This window comes from Suillus bovinus (genome assembly GCF_016758785.1).
Source record: "Suillus bovinus strain UH-Sbo-P2 chromosome Unknown EDB93scaffold_19, whole genome shotgun sequence".
NCBI classification, from domain to species: Eukaryota; Fungi; Basidiomycota; class Agaricomycetes; order Boletales; family Suillaceae; genus Suillus; species Suillus bovinus.
This window is the reverse complement of record NW_024542075.1, coordinates 150,166-171,118: the sequence shown is the minus strand read 5'-3', so window position 1 is coordinate 171,118 and position 20,953 is coordinate 150,166. Positions and strand designations below refer to the sequence as shown.

The 20,953-nt window shown below is 48.0% G+C and overlaps 7 protein-coding genes across 7 annotated transcripts; 4 read left to right on the top strand and 3 right to left on the bottom strand.

The window, feature by feature from the left end:
• Positions 1-2,144: 2,144 nt before the first annotated feature.
• On the top strand, positions 2,145-3,574 carry EDB93DRAFT_1274044 (terpenoid synthase; the record flags this gene model as incomplete). Its single annotated transcript, XM_041454376.1, has 8 exons — positions 2,145-2,358; positions 2,409-2,447; positions 2,500-2,674; positions 2,744-2,780; positions 2,812-3,015; positions 3,077-3,133; positions 3,242-3,307; positions 3,353-3,574. The coding sequence occupies 8 exons, from the start codon at positions 2,145-2,147 to the stop codon at positions 3,572-3,574; spliced, it is 1,014 nt and encodes a 337-aa protein (XP_041308877.1).
• Positions 3,575-4,014: 440 nt separating this feature from the next.
• Positions 4,015-5,650, top strand: EDB93DRAFT_1138449 (S-adenosyl-L-methionine-dependent methyltransferase). The gene is made up of 6 exons (XM_041449227.1): positions 4,015-4,308; positions 4,379-4,567; positions 4,631-4,716; positions 4,773-4,980; positions 5,029-5,317; positions 5,371-5,650. The coding sequence occupies exons 1-5, from the start codon at positions 4,155-4,157 to the stop codon at positions 5,304-5,306; spliced, it is 915 nt and encodes a 304-aa protein (XP_041308876.1). The 5' UTR covers positions 4,015-4,154; the 3' UTR covers positions 5,307-5,317; positions 5,371-5,650.
• Positions 5,651-6,214: 564 nt separating this feature from the next.
• On the bottom strand, positions 6,215-8,393 carry EDB93DRAFT_264900 (NAD(P)-binding protein). Its single transcript, XM_041455896.1, has 9 exons — positions 8,150-8,393; positions 7,934-8,085; positions 7,648-7,880; positions 7,579-7,594; positions 7,498-7,529; positions 7,423-7,447; positions 7,276-7,366; positions 7,106-7,214; positions 6,215-7,054 (listed from the first exon to the last, which is right to left on the bottom strand). The coding sequence occupies exons 2-9, from the start codon at positions 8,014-8,016 to the stop codon at positions 6,678-6,680; spliced, it is 966 nt and encodes a 321-aa protein (XP_041308875.1). The 5' UTR covers positions 8,017-8,085; positions 8,150-8,393; the 3' UTR covers positions 6,215-6,677.
• EDB93DRAFT_1274012 (uncharacterized protein) lies at positions 8,148-11,388 on the top strand. Its single transcript, XM_041454375.1, has 13 exons — positions 8,148-8,663; positions 8,732-8,788; positions 8,854-9,117; positions 9,174-9,348; positions 9,396-9,660; positions 9,717-9,741; positions 9,803-9,930; positions 9,993-10,076; positions 10,133-10,174; positions 10,233-10,546; positions 10,599-10,760; positions 10,815-10,906; positions 10,960-11,388. The coding sequence occupies exons 1-13, from the start codon at positions 8,587-8,589 to the stop codon at positions 11,126-11,128; spliced, it is 1,854 nt and encodes a 617-aa protein (XP_041308874.1). The 5' UTR covers positions 8,148-8,586; the 3' UTR covers positions 11,129-11,388.
• A 165-nt stretch (positions 11,389-11,553) lies between these two features.
• Positions 11,554-12,467, top strand: EDB93DRAFT_1083173 (Sucrase/ferredoxin-like-domain-containing protein; the record flags this gene model as incomplete). The annotated part of the gene is made up of 3 exons (XM_041445745.1): positions 11,554-12,137; positions 12,193-12,231; positions 12,296-12,467. 3 exons carry the CDS (start codon positions 11,554-11,556, stop codon positions 12,465-12,467), a joined length of 795 nt encoding a protein of 264 aa, XP_041308873.1.
• Positions 12,468-13,331: 864 nt separating this feature from the next.
• Positions 13,332-17,228, bottom strand: EDB93DRAFT_1274004 (TPR-like protein; the record flags this gene model as incomplete). Its single annotated transcript, XM_041454374.1, has 2 exons — positions 13,332-14,115; positions 14,311-17,228. 2 exons carry the CDS (start codon positions 17,226-17,228, stop codon positions 13,443-13,445), a joined length of 3,591 nt encoding a protein of 1,196 aa, XP_041308872.1. The 3' UTR covers positions 13,332-13,442.
• A 1,844-nt stretch (positions 17,229-19,072) lies between these two features.
• On the bottom strand, positions 19,073-20,944 carry EDB93DRAFT_1138385 (Lactonase, 7-bladed beta-propeller-domain-containing protein). The gene is given in 7 exon segments (XM_041449226.1): positions 19,073-19,159; positions 19,277-19,278; positions 19,294-19,815; positions 19,864-19,975; positions 20,033-20,200; positions 20,257-20,407; positions 20,477-20,944. The coding sequence occupies 5 exon segments, from the start codon at positions 20,632-20,634 to the stop codon at positions 19,319-19,321; spliced, it is 1,086 nt and encodes a 361-aa protein (XP_041308871.1). The 5' UTR covers positions 20,635-20,944; the 3' UTR covers positions 19,073-19,159; positions 19,277-19,278; positions 19,294-19,318.
• Between the last annotated feature and the right edge of the window lie 9 nt (positions 20,945-20,953).

The window sequence follows — 20,953 nt, the reverse complement described above, 5'->3', positions numbered from 1 at the left end:
CTGCAAACTCAAGCTTGATCTTCGCAATAGATTTGTACTAGGGTTAAGACCCATGCATGGCGGGTACACGTGCCTAAGGTAAACAATGAGATATTTGTGATAATGCACTTGAAGGTGACTGAGATAAGGTGCTTGTAGAAGAGCTGCGTCAGGTCATAAACCATGATATAAGCACACTGTAAACACGAAGGTCATCGTGTATTCGATCTAAGGAAAAGTCCATATTACCGTGACATAAACTTGCCTTGAACGGACTTACTAAGTAACTAAAGATTTGCAGAGCCGCAAGCTCAAGTTGTCCACGTAGCTGACAACACTTCCTGGGACGAAATTAATATCTCAAAGAGCGTTTGATTGGTCTCGAGATGACGGTCAGTGCTGTCGATGCTATCGGTGCGGGAGGTAATTATGTAGGTATTGGCCCCTTGGAGATAGAATTTTGGAGGAATAACTATCAAGGAGTTGAGGAAGACCTCGTCGCCGGTCGGGGACTTGGGGGGCCTTGATAGGATTTTGCATCAAAGGTCCACGTGCACCTCGAATAGTACCAAAGTAACGTCACGTGACTTCTGAGTATGACAAATATTTCAATTTTAGCTAGCCGCCCGCTTACTAATCGAATGCACAACTTGAAGAAGCCTTCAAGCCTCCTTCGTGTTTCCAGTGTACTTATATCGTGAATGACCTGGTTCCTGACCTCGTGCTTTTCTTCAAGCAGTAAAAGTTCATTAATTTTTTCTTCCAGAACAATAAATTGCCCGAGCAAGGCAAACGTAGGCCCGGGACTGCAACTGAGAAGCTCGATGGTCCATGTGAGTGTATTCTATGCACATGTTGTTTGATGAGCTTTTCATCATATCAGTGGGACTGAGGTGAATTATTGCGTCCCGCAATGCTTGTGCAGGCATACTGCCGCAGCTGCACCGCTAACTCTCGTGTGTGTGATGTTCCTTCGCGAGATACGATACTGCAGGACTTCATTCACATTTTTTTGTGCGAGGTTTCATAGTATGGCTCCTAGGAAAGGAGAAACTTCAGAATGACATGAGCACGTACAGTCACCAGAGGAATTCTAACTGTACGTTGTCTCGGTCAACTTGTGCGTATCACGAATATTTCATCGTTCACCTTAGGTGCATGTACCTGCCATAGGTCTTAACCCTGCAAAATCCATTGCGAAGATCAGGCTTGAGCTTGGAGCTGACTGGAGCTCAAGCAAACTTGCATGATGCTAAACTACGGTGGGACGGAACTTATGTGTAAATAGTAGCTGATTTTTTGCTCCTTTTGCTGTGTTACTCCGTATCATCGTGCCTCTACAAATGAGAACCTACTGCGCCCTGTGAAATCGAAGGTGGCACCATCGTCATTCAGCAGTCCCTCACTCATCCCGACCCACACCGTGCTTTCCTTGCTTATCTGCAATCTCGTGACGGCCTTTTTCCTTTTCACTCAACACTCTGGTTGTGTGAAGATGGTTCAGTGCTTACCAGGTCCTGGTTTATTAGAAGATTGCGGCGCTTGTTTTCTCTGTCTATTGCCGGTCATTCCATGCGAGTAGGAGGAGATACTTCACTTGCAGCAGCTGGAGTGTCTGCTATGGAGACACAAGCTATTGGGAGATAATCTTCGGATTCATCTCGCGTTTATATTCGCAAAAATCCTACGATGGTCGAGATCCGTTCGCGGCCATGCCTTCGTAAATGTATTTATATCTCGTCAATGATACGTCGTCTCCTTTCTCTCACTATTCAGTCTATACTTACTTTTTTATTTTCAAATTAAATCCCTCCATCCCTCATAACACACATCACGACTCAATCCACACGTGTATACATGTATTTCTAGTTCGTCTCGGCTTTACCCACAGTCTCGGTCTCGCGTTTTATCTCTAGCTACTTCATGGAGTATTCATCCAATTTTCGGGCTCTCGCCCGAGAAAATCCTTTTGCTGGCAAAACCTTGCAGCGCTTTTTGCCACAATTCTCGTCGTCACAAATTCCTGTGGGAGGTTTTCCTGATGATATAAAATCTAGTCATGCATGGATACAGACCACAGTTCTTTCAGCATGGCGACTTTTATCTTCAACACTGTTCCTGCCTGGATCGTGCATCTAGTGTCAGGTCTAGGAGCACAGTCAGCCATGGACCAGCGCAATATGGTGGCCATCGATGCTAACGATGGATGTGATAAACCTCAGAAGAAAATCTTCATACCTGACATACTCGCAAGATGGCCGTTTCCTCGTCAGCTCAATCAGCACTATTTCAAAGTCCGTGTTGAATCATCTGCTTGGCTGGCAGGCTTTAAAGCCTTCAGCCCCAAAGCACAGCAAGCCTTCGATCGCGGCAATTTCTGTAAGACATAGTTCATAATAAGCCTGTTGATGTACTCACGATTTTTTCAGGTCTTGCTGCATGTTTATGCTTCCCAAACACGTGCGAAGGTGATCCCTAGAAGCATGCCAGTCAATGACTTACTGAATTGAATCCATACAGAACACGCTCGCAGCGCTTGCGATTTCATGAATCTTGTATTTGTCATAGATGAATACACAGATGTCTTGGAAGAAGACGAGGTCCGTCAACGAAAGGACGTCATAATGGATGCTCTGCGTCACCCTCATAAGCCACGTCCAAAAGGGGAATGCGTCGTTGGAGAAGTCACTCGCCAGTGAGTGATTTGCTATTTGATAGTTCAACGTTAGAACATAGGTGCCACACCGACAGATTCTGGGAACAGTACTATACGTAACGCCAGTGGTCAAGCGCAAAAGCTGGTTCATTGCGACATTCGATGAATATCTAGAGGGCGTAGTGCAGCAGGCCATTGACCGAAAAGGCCATCACATTCGTGACATTCAAAGTTATATCGACGTGCGCTGCAGAACGATCGGAGCGCGGCCTTCGTTCGCCCTCTTAGAGCTGGGTCTCGATATCCCAGATGAAGTCATTTCGCACCCAACAATCAAGGATATGATGGCGGCATCCACTGAAATGATCGCTCTCGCCAATGTCAGTGTCTTTCTACAGACATATAGCATATGTCACTCATTACTTTTGCATTATATTACAGGATATCATATCCTACAATGTAGAGCAAGTGCGTGGAGACGACAGTCACATGACGATTGTTACTATATTGTGACTGTCGTCTCCATGCGCTTGCTCTACATTGTAGGATATGATATCCTGTAATATAATGCAAAAGTAATGAGTGACATATGCTATATGTCTGTAGAAAGACACTGACATTGGCGAGAGCGATCATTTCAGTGGATGCCGCCATCATATCCTTGATTGTTGGGTGCGAAATGACTTCATCTGGGATATCGAGACCCAGCTCTAAGAGGGCGAACGAAGGAAGTTCTTCGAGGCCGCCGCGGCCATTCCGAAATGGGGAGAGCCCATCGACTCGCAAGTTAGGGAGTACTGTGACGGCTTGGGAAACTGGGTGCGCGCCAACCATGATTGGAGTTTCGAGACCGAGAGGTACCTTGGCACAAACGGTCTGGAAATTCAACGGGAAAGGTGGATTTTGCTGATGCCGAAAAACCACCGATCGAAATCTTGAGCTATGATGATCGAGGCATGACTTCCCCGGTCCCTATGTTCAATAGTGATTTGTTGATTGGGTTTCGACGTATTATTACCAATATCCCCCAACGTTGTTGTCCCTATAGAAGTTGTAGACCTCCCGCTCCTGCAACTAAGCTAATAATACGAGAAATTCTTACTGTATGTTCCAATCATCACAACTCCAAATTTATGGTCCTCCGCTTTGAGCACCAATGAACACAAGTTGAACCTCAAGCCCGTTCGTGGTCGCGAGCATGAATTCTATTTATCGATGATCCAATGTGTTCATGATCCGACGGCAGTGTGGTCTATAGAGAGAGTGATAGTGACTACTAATAGGTCTCAAATTTCAAATTCCAAATGCGGCTTGGTGAGTTGAGTGTTCGGTATTTTAGTAACCTCCGAATGACAAAGTACTAGTAGTACTTACTTCCGATAGCACCGACGGACATGTTTACATCGACCCGTTTCAAGACCATCTGACACGTTCTTTGGGGCATTTATATTCCCCATGCGTCTTCATGAATAGTCCTTAGGCCTTATTATCGACCGCGTGAACACTCGCTGCCTCTGCAATGGCGACTTTTGCTAAATCCTCTTTCGACACCACCATCTATGCCACTTTCAGGCCAACCTACCCTAGGTCCCTGTTTGACTTCATATTCCGGTACCACGAACGCAATGAGGGTGCAAGATGGGATAAAGCAGTCGACCTTGGTTGTGGGACGGGTCCGTTCTATCTGTGCTCGGTTTAGAGGGCTTGGACTATTGACCTACTGTTGATGATTTTGGATTTAAGGTCAAGCAACAGTCGAGCTCACACCCTTCAAGCGCGTCACTGGCGTCGACCCAAGTTCTAAGATGATTGAAGTTGCTCAAGATACCCCCAAGAACACGCTAGAGAACACTGGGAAATTTGAGTACATACAGGCGAGCGCAGAGAGTCTAACATTCTTGGAGGATAGCAGTGTGGATCTAGTTATTGCCGGTGCGTGTGTTAGACAGGATAAGCTCTACAGCACTGTTTATTCATCATGTCCGCGTGCTGTAGCCCAGGCAGGCCATTGGTTCGATTGGAACAAAATGTGGCCTGAGCTCGCAAGAGTGCTGAGGAAGAATGGCAGTGCTGCATTCTGGGTGTGTATCTCCGAGCCATTACTTGTCCAGTCACTATTAACATCTGTTTGACTTAGATTTATTCCGAGTTCCGCTTCGCCCGCTATCCGTCACTCACACAGAAAATCAATGATTATAGCCAAGGCATTGACCCACTGAACAGCGTTGGTCCATACTGGCAGCAACCCGGCCGTTCAATTTTAGAGAACCACTTGATTGAAATTCCAGATGGCAATGAAGTTGTACCTGGCGCGTTCAGTGATTTCGAGAGAGTCTTCTTCACAGGTCTGTCTTAGACCTATCGTTACGTGACACTGCACTAATGCATTGCAGGCGACTACTACCCATCCCTCCCTTCCCCACGCTCTGTGATCATGCACAAGAAGATGACGTGGGATGGCCTGCTATCTTATCTCAATACGTGGAGCTCGTTGCACACGTTCCGTCAGCACAACCCTACAGATGAGGAGAACCCGCGTGGAGATGTTGCAGTTCGGTTCTGGAAAGATCTCAAGGAGAGTGTCGAGCGGGAGGATGGGAGGGCCGTGGAAGGACATGATGAAGTAGACATTGAATGGCCGATGGCGATGATAATGATTAAGAGAGCGTAATAGTGCTATTGGTAAGTATTCTTTCATTGGCAGCTTGCAGATCATCTGACTAGAGAGTATCTAGGCAATTGGTGATACCATGACTCGCAAGGCTAGAAAATCATAACAAATACAGTATCAAATGAATTGAACGCTGACTCCCCTATGCTATTACTGCCAAATCTCGTCAGAGTAGTTTCCTTGGCCGGAGCGAGCTCGCCTGTTTTCGACGACGAATTCACAATCAACATTGCAACTATATTAACATTTCCAGATTTTCCAAGTGCAATAATTCGGTCAGAATTAATACGCATGCCCTTTCCGAGGTGGCCCGTCACGAGATCAGCCCGCTGACCTTATCAGTGCTATCGTTGGAGTGTTTTCTTGGTTGCTGAACTTCTTCATTCATTCTGTAGAATTCCGAGTCAGCTGAACAAGCTCGTGACACGTTGCAACCATGTTTAGCCTCCAGAACATGCCGAACTATCAGCAGTATGTTCTCAAAGTTGTAAACGATGACGAACGCGTGTAATCTGTGCCGGACACCGTAGGTAAATCTATTTCGCGCACGTGTAGGCTAATTTTAGCAGACCTTGCAATTGAGGAACGCTGCGCAGTATTGTCGGCAGAACTGGCACTGCCAGGTAGATAGCAGAACCTCCCGCGCAGAATGTACAAAACAAGATGTACTACAGCTGCAGGCTCTCTACATTGTCCAATTCTGGAGGCCGTCTTCTCAATTCACTTGTCGAAAGTAGGTTCATGAAGGGAGATCCTACTCTGAGCACACTTGGAGTGCCGTCAAAACTTTTCGTTAATTCTGCCACCTGCCACACTGGCAGAACATGGTTCTGCCAAGTTCTGCCTATAACGCTCAAGTATGTGCAGAATCATTGCAGCATTTAAAATTTTGATCTTAATAGGCTCGAAGAAAGGTTGCGTGCTGAGCACGCTCTGGCTCACTTATGCAGATGCTTACCGTTCTTTGTGCTGTTTACCATGATCTGAAGACATCTTGCTGTCCTACGTAGCAGCCTGGAAGCTCAATTTTCCTGCACATGCTCGTTTTGAAACAGATCTTGCCTGCTTCCCCTTTCGATATGCACTTTCTAGAGATTTCAGAGATTCGATTTTCGACATTAATGCAACAGACTGAGGGCCAAGAATGACATACAATAATATGTAAGACATGATACAATGACGCACTAAACAAAGAGAGAGGAAAAACGCAGTCTGGATGGGCACCAACGGTACATGATAACATATCAACAGGAACAATTGTTCCATCGTAATTTGGTGATAAGATCAGCGTCTTTGTCCGTTCGATACCTCTTAGAGGTGCGGCTGTCCGTCATGCATCAATACCAGCTCGTCAATAAAACAAGACTTTGTTCAAATCCCCTTCTCCTCCAAAAACCTATCCACAGTATCCCAAAGCTCCTTTGCAAGCCCCTCATCCCTTGCCACCTTAGTCGGCTCTTTTAGCTTGCCTACCGGCATTAAATACATACCCTTGTATTTCTCGCGCTGCTTAGCCACTTCTTCTGAAGCAGCTGCAAACGCAGAGTTATATGCACCCTCGTCTGGATGTACAAAGAAGAGGGACAGAATGGGCTTGACGATGAACTCGAAGTTAGCTAGGGGCGGTTTATGGGAGAAAGTGTTGACTGTTCCAGGGTGAATGGCGATGACGGTAATAGGAGAACCAGCAGCGGTAAGGTGTCGTTGAAGTTCAAAAGCGTAGAGTATATTCATGAGTTTCGACATGCCTGGTGAAGGGATATTGTGAGACAGAAGATACCAATGAACGACCTACGTACAATACCGCGCGAAGCTGGGGGAAAGCGAACTCTTGAACTCCTTGTTGAAATCATCAAGGTTGCGGAAATGAGATTCCCCTGATACCAACCGGTGACCCTCTGAAGCGACCTAGATGGTAGTATGGAATCGTGAGTTTTCGGGACGCATGCGGTAAGGTAGATTCACATACGACGACTATGCGGACGTCTGAATTTGGTTCTGCTGCGGTCTGGTCCAGCAGCGGTTGAAGAGTACGTGTCAGGACGATATGACTGATAACGCTGGAATGAATATAGATGAATACTTTGTACATGTTGTTTTTTGTTGGAAGACGCACTTGACCATCACTATCTCCTGGACTCCTGCGATGTTGTGTAAGTGCATATCTTCACAGAAAAAGACTGAGGCCTACCATCCGGTGTTATGGCATAGTCCTCAAGCAGCCTATACGGCATTTAGCATCAATCATGCCCATAGGAGCTGAACGGCTTACACTGCAGCATTGTGAACTGTGATGCATTCAGCATTCCGAAATCATGAACGAACGAAAATATATGCTGACTGAGAACATCCAATCTCTTCTCCCGCTTCATAAACTCCTCCGCCGCTTTCTTCGCATTTCGAGGGTCCTTCAAATCAAGTTCCAGCCAGATAACATCACCATTCCCAGGACCTAACCCTTCTGCTTTCAGTTTCCCGATCGCCTCCTCTGCCCTGGTTTGGTTGCGTGCGGCCATGTACACCTTAGCACCACGACGCGCCAGGTGTTTCACAGTTGAGTAGCCGATACCCGCGCTGCAAAGCAGTTGTGTGAATAAAATCCGTCGAGTCATGAGTGGGATACTCACTTTCCACCAGTGATAAGTATGACTTTACCGGACAAGTCTGGGAGATCGGTGACTGGGTTGAATGATTTTGAGAAGAAACCCATGGTGCTGGAATAAATAAATGCAACAAGAAAGGAGCAGAAAATTGGGAGGTAGATGTTGAACACAGGTAGCTGTTTATATACAAGGCGGTTGGGGTGATTAGATGATTGGCTGACGACATGCTTTGTCACTCACCCAGCCGTGTGTCCATCACACGGTTGTCGTAGTACGCGCGCTGCAGCGGCAGCACTGCAATAAGCCAAATTCCGAAGCAACTCCAAGGGTCTCGAAAATTCGTCTGTTCGTCGACTTGAAAAGGGGGATGCACTATCCTTCTTCAATATGGGAGACCGCTGTCAGGAAATAATACGACAATTTGACCAGAAATGCGACCAAGTCACCGAATGAGCTTCAATGATCCCATTTTTCAGGTAACGGATGGCGTCCAAAAGTTTGCGTTGTTCACGGCGACGCGGATGACGGTACTCAGCGGATCAATCGATCACCGGGAATCAGAACGGATACTACACGTGGGTGGAGGCTGTTCGGCTCTTCAAGCTTCGGCGCTTGGTGCTCAGCTTCAGGCTGGGAAAACTTTCTATCCCCTTGAATACTGATCCAGGTTGATTTCAATGTCTTCTCGATCCAATTTACGAAGCCGTGCTAGAGGGGGGCTAAGCACCATCTTTGACTACTTTAGGACACGCCGGTTCGTCTGTAACGTGTTGTTCTATTCTTTGTACTAATTCAATCATGTTCATCTTCGCCGTGATTAAGGCCCCAGGGGTCTTCTGCGACTTTGCCAACAAGCTATCCTCTGTCTGCGCTGCCACAGTATGTCTTACCCAGTCAATACTCTAAAACAGCAAGGCAATGCTAAGGTTGTCACTCGTTAACAGAACAGTACCTCATATCACAGTCAGTAGTCCTGCCAGTGGAGGCTCGCTAACCCCACCGGCCACACCTTTACCTCCGGTACCTTCTGCTAGTGCAACTTCGGTCGCTACAGCAAGCGGTGTATGCCCCGCACCGAGTAACACTAATCCCTCCAGTTCTGGCATATCTGCATTGTCATTCACAACATCACCATCTACTGCATCGACACGCAAGGCGAGGCCTATTCCAGCATCTGATGTGAATCGATACGAGAGGAAACGAACGATGTGAGTTGGTATGAGGCGCTTTCAGCCTCCTTTTTTGATTCTCAATCATGACCTAGACCCCAGACCAAGGACCGCGTTCTTATCGAGCCAGGGAACAAGGTGTTCGAGGAGTATGTACTTTTTCCGCAGTTGGAGTATCGTGAGCTGACGACGCCAAGCACACCACCCTCTAGTCGATGGGCACCACTTGTACACCCTGAAGGTGCTTTGTATTACTATGACAGCGCTCGGGTAGGTTGAGGTTCAGCACTCTACACAACAATTAACCAAGGCGGCAGCGCATATATACTGATGCCGACTTGTCAAAGCCCTCAACCCTCCATGCAATCGAGGCATTCGCAGATCAGCTATATAACGATGCACAGACCAACTCGAATATAGATATCACCAGCAAGACCGAATTAGTCATAGAGGATATAGATGAGAACACCTGTGGTTACTATTTCGTTGAACAAGACACGCGGTGCATCTTCTGGCTAGAACGTTTTGACGCAGAAACCTTGTTCGAGAACATCAGGCGAGTGAGGAACATGGGTCATATCAGTATGTGACTTTTGACTTTCCTGTATTTTTCTGTTTGCTTATATGCACGACTTCAGAATACGCCATTGAAGCTCAGTACTGGTGAGATTCAGGTACGTTGATTACTTTTGGCGACCAGGGTCAGTTTCTGATATCATGTCAGCTATTCGTGTGGATTTGATACAACTCAAACAACTTCAAGGACTCATTGCGAATTGTTTCCACATGAAAATCGTGTGACGCCGGTTGCTCTTGAGGAACTAAAACAAATGATTATGCATGCTGCAGCTGGTGATCTCCGTTATCACATTGCATCTGTTTGAACGAGACATTGATGTTTATGAATCTCACAGTGACCATTACTTCTGTGACGTGTGTTGCTCCATTCGAGAAAGACGAGTTGGAGAAGATGCTGGACCTCGTTATGAACATCGAAGGTAGTACCGGTAAATTGTTGCGAACATGATTCAGATTACTGATATTTTTATGCCAGGAACCCTCGATGGTCAATTTGCGCACACGAGATGTGTTGTGGGTGTGTTTTCATTCTGGACGATATGCTTCCCGAAATATGTTGAACTATTCTCTTTCAGCTCGATTTATGTCTGAATTCAGTGCGCAATCAAAGACTCTACTGGCATTCGCTAATATTACAGTAGTCAAAGCAAAGTTCTTCAATTTCTGTGGACAGCCCGGTGCAAGGCTGGATTCAGACCAGACAATCTACTTCAAGGACCATGATCATCGGTCGCTCTTGTTCATCGTTGCCTCCTTCCTGCTCTTTGGCGTCCCTCGTACCCACCAAGCCGATCTGAAGATGATATGGGTTGATAGGATCATTAATCGCGTCCTCTGGGATCAATTCATCGACAAACTTAATGACGAATGGACTGGATTGGCGCTTTCGGTAAATCGTAATTAAAACATGTGGAGTCAGCAATATTTACGGCTTATGCCAGGCAACTGTCATCCTCAATGCCAACATAGCCTTTCTTGCAATTCCATCTGTGCAAGACACCGCCGGATTACTGAGCTATATGTCAGTGGTTTGCAGCATTGCAGTTGTCCTCCTCGTACTTCTCCTGGTTCGTCAAAACCAGAAGAGGGATTGTGAGAGAGCTGTACGAGAACCAATTAAATCTCGTCGTTCTATTAAGGGCTAACTCAGAGGACAGGTCTCACTTTTGACATACGTAGAACAGTCTTTCTTCGGCACAGAAGCGCTAGCCATAACGTATAGCTTACCATATGGACTGTTAATGTGGGCGTAAGCATTCCTGTTACCGCATGCAGAGCTTTGATGCTGAACCTTCGCAATAGCTTACTATATTTTGCTGCCGGCTTTGGCAATTTGGTCTTTAAAACTGAAAGTCAATGGACGCGTGGTGCCGCAGGTTTTGCTGGATCACTTGTCGTGTGTTTAGTGGCGTTAGTATTGCAGATAGGGAGGCATCAGATCAATCCAAAAGATGAGGAATCCATGGTATAGCTTGTATATTCTCATTTTCGAAACGAGTGTCAGGAATATCGCCAACGTGGCTGTTGAAAAAGCTCGAGAAATTCAGGTAATGGATCGTGGCAATATATTTAACAAGCTAATCACATACTAACCACATTCAAGATGAAGTCAAATGCTGCGGACATGTAACACAGATTTGGGTAGTAGAATCAGTAGGAGTGACATTGAAATTAGAAGCACGTTCACGGCAATGCCAGAAAGACCCTCACATGGCCAAGGTCTACATTCAGTAGAGTTGGTTGGTCTGATTGTACCGTCCTAGCAGGACTGTCATGATTCGTAACACATCGTTAAATTGACAGTGTGGGAACTTCCAATCGCGTCGGTCACGTGTGTGATCATCACTCCCCGCAGTCAGTTCATCACTTCGTGATCAGTGCTTCTTCGTCCTCTATATGCCAGCTTTCCGTTCACTCAAAACGCTCGTGCGGTCGCTAAGCACCACCGCTGGATCCACATCGGAGCTCGCTGGCACAGCCTCTCCACACCGATGCTACATCTTCTTACATACCCCACAGCCGCCCAGCGAGTATCCTGCCAAGTACGCAACCCCCGTTCAGCGCGCACTCCTTCTACGCACTGCTAAATGGGGTGGGTCTGTCAATTTTTCGTGGTCTGAGGACCAGAAATCTGTTTGTGCACGACCACCTGGGGAGGAAGACAAACAGGAATATCATCTGACAGCGTTTGCGTATCCGCGGGGAAAGCTCGAGGCTACTGTGTCTATGGACAACATCGAGGAGGTGGGAGAAAAATTGAGGGTGCATGCTGAGGGTGTCTCTGGTGCTGCACTCTCGAATTCAGATGATGTGCATTTATATGTTTGTACTCATGGTGCGCGAGATTGTCGGTGCGGAGACACTGGAGGAGCAGTTGCCCAAGCCATAAGGGATGAGCTCCGCAAGCGCAGAGATGCAGATCCAAGTGATCCCAGTACTTGCATAAAGCTTGCAGAAGTGGCGCATATCGGAGGGCATAAGTATGCACACTTCGCATCCAACTCACCGTGTCCAATCGCTCATCCACCATCCTAGATATGCAGCAAATCTTCTTGTGTACCCGCACGGAGAATGGTATGTTTGATGCCTGCTGATAGTGTGTTATGGCGTATGAGTTTATCTGATATTAATTATACAGGCTAGGTGAAGTAGAGCCCGAGAATGTTCCAGACATTCTAGATGCTATTTTGGCATTACCAGTATGTCCGCGCAACACTGACGAAATACCTATTTGTCCTCGCCATTGGAGAGGTCGCATGGGGTTGAGCAAGGACGAGCAGGTCCAGCTCTTGCAGCGAGCTTACTTATGAATTATAGAGTTTGCATACCATAGTACCAATTTCACACCTAGACCCGGAAGCATGCATGTGTATTCTATACTGGCGTGCAGTAAACATGTCGACCAAGAAGACACTGATGCTGGAAGACGACCGGAATCGTGCCCTTCCAGGCTTCCAAGGTGGTTGGATGAGCCGTAACTGACTCATTGATGAATCGATGACCTCAGGACTCGGCAAAGGAACAACCGATTGTTGTCTTTTTTAACAGGATTAACGTTGAAAATAGGATGTCTCTGCCTCAGTCTGCATCTTACTCTGGACGCACGGTGACCAGGTGATATGTGTGATCTAGAAGTGAAATCATTAATGGATAACAAAGTGATTCTCAACCATCTCACAACCAGGATCTATTCGAACAGAGAACATATTTTTATTTCTCTATGGTCTATCTATCTGCCAGGACCAAACTCCTCGGCATGAACGGATTTCAGTGTGATGATGGGTGGCAGTACCTCACGCAATTCAGACACGCGGATATCACGTCCATCGCAAATTGTGTCTTGCTACACCAGTGTTCTGCAACTTCATTCTTACCTACAAATCATCAGTACTTCAGTGCACAGGTGCGAGCGCATCTGGCTCCGGCGAGGCAACAAGGTGAAAAATAAAAATAAAAAAAGTCAAAATCAGGTGTACATATCGTGAGGGAATACAATATCAAAGTCTGGAATATCGAAGTCCTTGGTAAGTGACAGGTCGTGCGTGGCTATGACTGGATGCTACACGCCAAGTCGTCAGATCATCTCATGTCGAAAAGGTGGGAGGACATACAGAATTGATCAGATGCCAATATGCACGAACACTATGCGCTGGTCCAAGGGAATGTCCTTGTCACAGGCTAACGACTGGACCGCTCGGTGCAACGCCCGGGCAGCTCGTTTGGAATTCATCGTGCCATCCCCGCAAAAGTTTATGTAGAATGCCTCCACTAAGCGCTGCACGGTACTATCGTTGACCTTCCATAATGTCCCAATGACGCTCTCCTACCACAGCGAATTGCAGGCCAGCTGCCAGGTGTATCACTTCGTCAGGAGTATCATGGTCACCGACCGCGGTTTCACAAGCAGAAAGAAATGCGAATTCATGCCGAGACAGATCCGTTTGCGTGATGTCGAGAAGCGAAAGTGGTTGATCGCGCATCAGAAAGGCGGACTTGAAGGGTTCATCAATTTTCTGCGTGCCGTGGCACGCGAGATGGAGCCACGTATTGTCTCGCAATGCGCACAGTGCTCTCGATTTCGTTGCATCAACGCTGGTTATCTTGGAGAAGGAAACAATTGGGGGAGGGGGTAAGAGTCTCCGCACCAATTCCAGCTCAGGCTCCACAGCATCCAAAGTGAATGAGGCACCGGCTGGGAAATCCTGACCAATGCCAACGAAGGGCACAGATGGGGACCTGTCATGACTTCCGCGAGCCTTGATCAACGCGGTGAGCGATGGCGTGTATGAGGAAACATACTGCTGCGAAAGGAACTTTCCCTTTGCCCTGTACTCGCCAGCAGCATGCAACGGCACGAAATTGAGGATAGACGTCGGGCACCACCATATTCGGGAACCTCGTCGTGCAAATCCGTCCAGAATCTCGACCACTGGGCAGACGACGACATCCCACAACTCTCTCAAAGCTTTTATCAGCGCTGTTTGGTTCCCCTTAGGACCAGCCTCTTTTCAACTGCCTGTTGGAGTTTGCGCACCAATCTCAGAAGTTTCTCAAAATTGATAGGGAGTTGAATGCTGGTTGGAGGTAGCTGGTGCGCGATGATGATGGCATGGCACGACAACTTGCTCGCGATGAGCACGATGATAGGCCCACGATGGGCTGCATCCTGAAGATCTGAGAACAAGGGAAAGGAGGAAGCGAGAAAATCCTTCGATCTTCCGGATCTTCTCTACAACTCCATTCCACTCTTTCACTAGATGTCTGTACCGGGATTCTTCAGCTTCTATATCGACCCTTGGAGTTACTTCTGAATGATTCGCGGGAGGTTTATCGAGGAGAGAGCTGAGCTCCCTGAATCTCTTCATCAGGGCCAATACATCATCGTTGCGAGTTTGGAGACTGTCAAGAGGGGTGCGGAGTCGTCTCATCTGGGTCCAGATGATGGTCCTGCCCTGTTCCAACAACTCAACAGCGCGATGCACATCACCACTGCGGAGAGCGCACGATGCAGCATCAACGGCAAGTGTACTCGGGAAGTCCATGACGTCATGTCGAGATGAAACTGAAGCCGTCGTAGACATGTAAGTGTCCAGAAGTTGCATGGAAGTCGCATAAGCCTCCAGTTGAGTGGCATGTCTGTATTCATCAGCATGGTGAACCCAGTCTAGACTGACTCGCAGGCGGGATAGCGAGCCTCCAGAGACAACATTTGCTGCTACCTTGAAATTATGCATGGCAACATTAATATTATCAGTATCTTCACCTGCGCCAATGTCGTCAAGACTTAAACGATGGAATGACAGATGGACATGAGCTAGCGATCGATTGACTAGTAATTGACGAGGATCATGTTGCGTCAATAGAGTCGATGCACAAAGTAGGTTCTCTCGCGACTCAGCGAGGTCTTCTGTGTTGTGTTGGTGGTGGAAGCGGGAGGAGAGTGTTTGCGCGAGGTTATTTAATGACTTGGGACAACCTGGGTGGCCGACTGGACGCAAGGCCAGCGCTTCTTTGTCAAGTGCGATAGCCTCATCCAAGTCTTCATCGTTGCCTTTGTGCTCAAAGCGGGAGGAGAGTCCATTCGCGAGGTTGTTTAATGACCCAGATCGATCTGTGTGACCGACTGGGCGCAAGGCCAGCACTTCGCGAAAATGTGCGATGGCCTCATCCAAGTATTCCTCGTTGCCTCGGTGCTCGAAGCAGGTAGAAAGTTGAGCCGCGAGGTTATTTAATGACTCGGAACGATATGTGTGACCGACTGGGCGCAAGGCCAACGCTTCCCTGTGAAGTGCAATGGCCTCATACAAGTCTTCGTCGTTGCCTCGGTGCTCAAAGCGATAGGAGAGGTCGTTCGCGAGGTTATTTAATGACCCGGACCGATCTGTGTGACCAACCGGGCGCAAGGCCAGCGCTTCCCTATCAAGTGCGATAGCCTCATCTAAGTCCTCATCATTGCCTCGGTAGTGAAAACGGGAGAACAGTCGATTCGCAAGGTTATTTAATGACTTGGACCGATTCGTGTGACCGATCGGGAGTAAGGACAGCGTTTCCCTGTCAAGTGCGATAGCCTCATCCAAGTCTTCGTCATTGCCTCGGTTATCAAAGCGGGAGGAGAGTCCATTCGCAAGGTTATTTAATGACCCGGACCAATCTGTGTGACCGACCGGGCGCAAGGCCAGCGCTTCCCTGTGAAGAGCGATAGCCTCATCCAAGTCTTCGCTGTTACTCCAGTGGAGAAAGCGGAAGGAGAGGTCATTGGCGAGGTCATTTAATGACGCGGACCGATCTGTGTGACCGACCGGGCGCAATGCTAGCGCTTCCCTGTTAAGTGCGATAGCTTCATCTAAGTCTTCGTCGTTGCCTCGTTGCTCGAAGCGGGCGGACAGTCCATTCGCGAGGTTATCCAATGACTTGGACCGATCTGTGTGACCCACCGGGCACAAAGCCAGCCCTTCGTGAAATAGTGCGATGACCTCATCCACATCTTCGTCGTTGCCTCGGTGGAAGCGGAAGGAGAGTAGCTTTGCGAGGTTATTTAATGACTGAGATCGATATGTGTCACCGACCGGGAGCAAGGTCAGCGCTTCGCGAAAAAGTGCAATAGTCTCATCCAAGTCTTCTTCATTGCCTCGGTGGTCAAAGCGGAAGGAGAGGGCATCCGCGAGGTCATTTAATGACGTGGGCCGATCTGTGTGACCAACCGGGCGCAAGGCCAGCGCTTCCCTGTGAAGAGCGATAGCCTCATCCAAGTCTTCGTCGTTGCCTCGGTGCTCAAAGCGGGCGGAGAGTCCATTCGCAAGGTTATTTGATGACTTGGACCGATCTGCGTGACCGACTGGGCATAAAGCCAGCGCTTCGCGAAAAAGTGCGATAGTCTCATCCAAATCTTCGTCGTTCCCTCTGTCGTCAAAGCGGAAGAAGAGGTGATCTGCAGGGCCATCTGATGATGCGGACCGATCTGTGTGACCGATCGGGAGCGAGGCCAGCGCTTCCCTCTCAAGTGCGATGGCCCCATCCAAGTCTTCGTTGTTGCCTTGGTACGTAAAGCGGGAGAAGAATTGCTTCGCGAGATTATTTAATGAAATGAACCGATCTGTATGACCGACCGGACGCAAGGCCAGCGCTTCCTTTTCAAGTGTGATAGCCTCATCCAAGTCTTCGCCATTGCCTCGGTGGTCAAATCGGGAGGAGAGTAGCTTTGCGAGGTTATTTAATGACGTGCACCGATCCGCGTGACCGACCGGGAACAAGGCCAACGCTTCCCTGGAAAGTGCGATAGCCTCATCCAAGTCATTGTTGTTGCCTCGGTGGTCGAAGCGGAAACCCAGCATTAAAGCCAGATTACATAGCAACTGCCCTCGGTGAGCATGTCCGGTTTTATAATATCCCAGTGCATCATAATGAAGTGTTATTAATTCATCTAAGTCATGGGGTTCATCTCTCTCCAAACACCGCTCTGCTCGATCAGCAAGTTGATGAAATGGTAGCGGAAGCATAGATGCGGCGGGCCACTCCTCCCCAAGATCATTTCCATTAGTGCTTCCATCACGATATACGGTGCATGTTTCCATTGCAATTAAAGCTGCTCTGTACACGTGACTGTTGGGGTGGCAGACGTCGAGCACTTCGCTCAATGACTCTTTAGCAGTGTCAGGCATCCGTTTGAGATCCCCGTTTTGCGAACCGAGAGACCAGAGAAATGGCAAGATGCAGTTGGGTGGTGGGTTGGTCTGGATCGCCAATGGGACGCAAATCAAGTACCTCTTGAAAAAGAGAAATAGGCGTGTCAAAGTTGAGGCGTCTTCTATCAACTTGACAACTAATGGACTTTGCGGTGGCTAGATTGAACAATGCTGCAGGGCGGTAGGGATAATCCACGGGGATAAGATCCGAGGCGCGTTCAAAGTGTTCTATGGATTGATCCAGATCTCTACTGTTCTGTGTCCTGCGGTATCGTGCTAGAAGACGATGTCCGGCATCCGTCTGTAGTGCTAACACATCCATATCGCCAGATGTAAGCTACACGTTACACCTCTCAGCATCAGAATGCCAGACTACATTCATCACTGACCGTAGTAAGGAGGCAGAGGTCTGAAGCGTCGTTTCGATCAGAAAGTCGCTGCTCCACTGCCATGAACAGTGAAGTACAAGCGGATACAACTTCATCCTGCTTTGACTGAAAGATCATAGCTGTGATGCTCGTTAGCATCCCTGAGGTGTTGTTTACAGTAGACAATACTGACAGTGAGATTTTTCGCTGCGATCCAGTAATTCTCCAACGGAGATCTCGAATGTGCGGAGGGGTTCTCCATGACAAACCATGCGACCCAATTCAAATGAGGCATACACGGTGACCTGAACTTTAAAAGACTGCTCGCATGGTCTAGAGTCTTTCTCAATACCTGTAGGACATACGGGGTTAAGAACAACTTGCAGAATAATGCGCTAATGCCATTCGACGACAGCCTGGTCTACATTTACAGGTTTATTGCTTGTCTGCCATTCAGCACCGTCAGTCTTGACCACCACATGAAAGCCGGCGGGGATCCGTCGGAGACCCAGAGCGAGATCGGTTGCGCGAATGACTTGAGGGACATCGTCAATACGAGCTGAGTGGAGGCAGATAACACGTACAAGTAATGACAACCTGTTGCTCTTCACCGATGTGTATTTCTGCAGGGTCCTGGTTGTGCTCTGAGTAGCTTGGCTCCTCGCCTATGACTGACAAGGTATCATCGTGTGGATCCGACACGGAATCTGTCATAGAAAATCATGGGTACCACGTACTGAGCGAAGGTAGATGGCACATACTATTGATAGCAACTTGTAGCATTTCACTGTTCACGAGGTCTGTCTCTCCCAGATCCTGAAGTTATTGTGGTTGTCCTATGGCTTGGAGGGTATCATCGAGCGGGTCACGAAGTCTGTCGCGAAACAGAATAAGAGGTTAATTGAAAAATAAAGTGTCGCCAGAATTGCTTTAGGAGATCATTCGTACGTGCTAAATGAAGATAGTGCGACACATACTATTGACGACAACTTGGAGCATTTCACTGATCACGAGGTTTTTCTGTCCTGTGTCCTGAGGGCGACTCGGGCCCTCCCCTAAGGGTGGAGGGTCGTCATTGAAATAGCCAGGGACGAACCTTGACATATATGACTGAGTCAGAGGGACGGAGTCAAACTACTAACACTTGAGAGTGAGATGTGTGCTGGGGTCACAAAAACACTGCAAAACCTGTGAGATCCTGAGTGAGGGAATCACCTGCACCATGCAGCACTAATGTCAATAGGACATAAGTGACCCGAAGGATAACAGAGGATAACCGTCGAACGGGAACCTATAGCAATATTGATTACAAATCACATACGGGGTCCCACGGCGGCTGCAGCACGCCACCGACTCCTGACACTTTGTAAGTTACCCGGGCGCAGCACTATGGTCATTTTGTACAATCTGGTGGTTGATTGTTCACAACTGTCATGGTCAACCAAATAGAATGTGCGTCTCTATTATTAATCAGATGTCAGGAATTTACAACCTCATGATTCTGACATTCCTTTCCTGGTGCAGACGGCAAGTACCTCGCTTTGTTCGAGTTGATTCTGATACTCACCTACAATCTCGTCATTCAAGTCATCACCTAGTGTATCTGATCTTCTATTGTTTCAACCACACAAAACTCGTCCGCGTCGGAAGCTCTGTATTCACCGCAACCTCTTCCAAATTCGCGCCTCCCTCCGTTCGTTTGTACACCTTAACGCCCGCAGTGCCCGCAAACCCAGCAGCCACAATATATGCATCGCCTCCCTCGCCGGCTTGCTGCCCATGCATCATTCCGCGAATCTGGTTCAAGCCCGTGTATACTTGGTTCCTTAGAACCAGCTGGTTATTCACCTTTTCGAAAATGGCGATCGTATCCCCACGCGGATCCTGTACACCAATGTTGCGATTCGAGGTGTAGATGTAAGGCTTCGGGAACTCGGCTGTTGGAAGTGGGATAAGGACTTCGGCAGCTGCGAAGATGGAGCCTGCGGGTGGATGAGGTGGGATAGTTGAAACGTTGGAGATGAGGGGAGTGGAGAAGTTGGGGTATGTGGGGAAGTCTTGGAGTGTCAGGGTACTTGCGAGTTCATGAATTGTGTAGAGCTGGTTCTCTGTGTGCTGGTTTAGAGGGTGAGGATGTGAAAGGGGGATATGCTTACCATAGATTTGGATGTGCCGTGGGCCGCTGCCGATCGGCTGCGCGATTTGACCGTGTACTGAAAATTCACCTGGTGATCCGTTCTGGCTGAGACGCCAGATTTTGTCATTGCCCTTTAAACAGCGAGTGCGAAGGGTTAAAGATCACAGATTGAAGGTCCCGAAAAGTACCTTGTCAGGAATCAAGAGCTCCTCGTAGTATTGGTATGTCATGTGCGGTTCGGACATGCCCTGCGTTCCAGTGGTTGGGACAGGGAACGTCACAACAGTGTTATCATCGGTGGAGAAATGTAGCAAATCTGTAGTCGTAGGGATCACACTAGCAGTTCCAGAGCCGTACTGACATAATAATTTCAGCATCAACTTGAAAAAGAAAAGGAAATATTACGGCGTACATTGACTATGGCTACCTGACCCGTGGAGAGGCCACCACAATACGGCGGGCTGCTTCCTCCCGAGGATATGGTATCGACCAGGGTGAGTGCTCCTTCAGGTCCGACCGTGAATGATTGCAGTGCGCCTGCAGGGACGTTCTCGTTGACTGCACTATGCGATCAATCAATCACAGCCGTCAGTGGACACGCGCAGATACTAACACAAGAAAAGAACACGTACTACAGAACACTCTTATTCGTAGGGTGCGAGGTTATCCACGATGGATTGTCGCCAGTGGTATACTTATTCAAGTATGTCAAATTGTTTGTCTCGCTATCGAACATATACGAGGCAATGAAGGAGGTGTATCCTCCCGCGAGGATAGTGAATTTCACCATGGGTATTGGCGCTGAACAAGAAAAGTGAGAAGTTGGCCAGGAACCACAGTCAGCGATTACCGGACACAGGCTCTCACGACCAGGCTTTTATATCTGCCTCAAACAATGAAAATTTCGCCATCAAATGAACCACGTCGCGAAGGGTGAGCTGGCATACGCTCTTGCAGATTCACTGGTCACGTTGCGAACGCGGCAAAGTTCACTTGCTTCGTGAAGTACGAATAGGTGTGTAGCGCAGCTTGCCGTCAGAAAAGCTTAAGAAATAATAATTACTTTGCGAAACAAGGTCGAATGGCATGAATGATTTCACAGTAAGGAG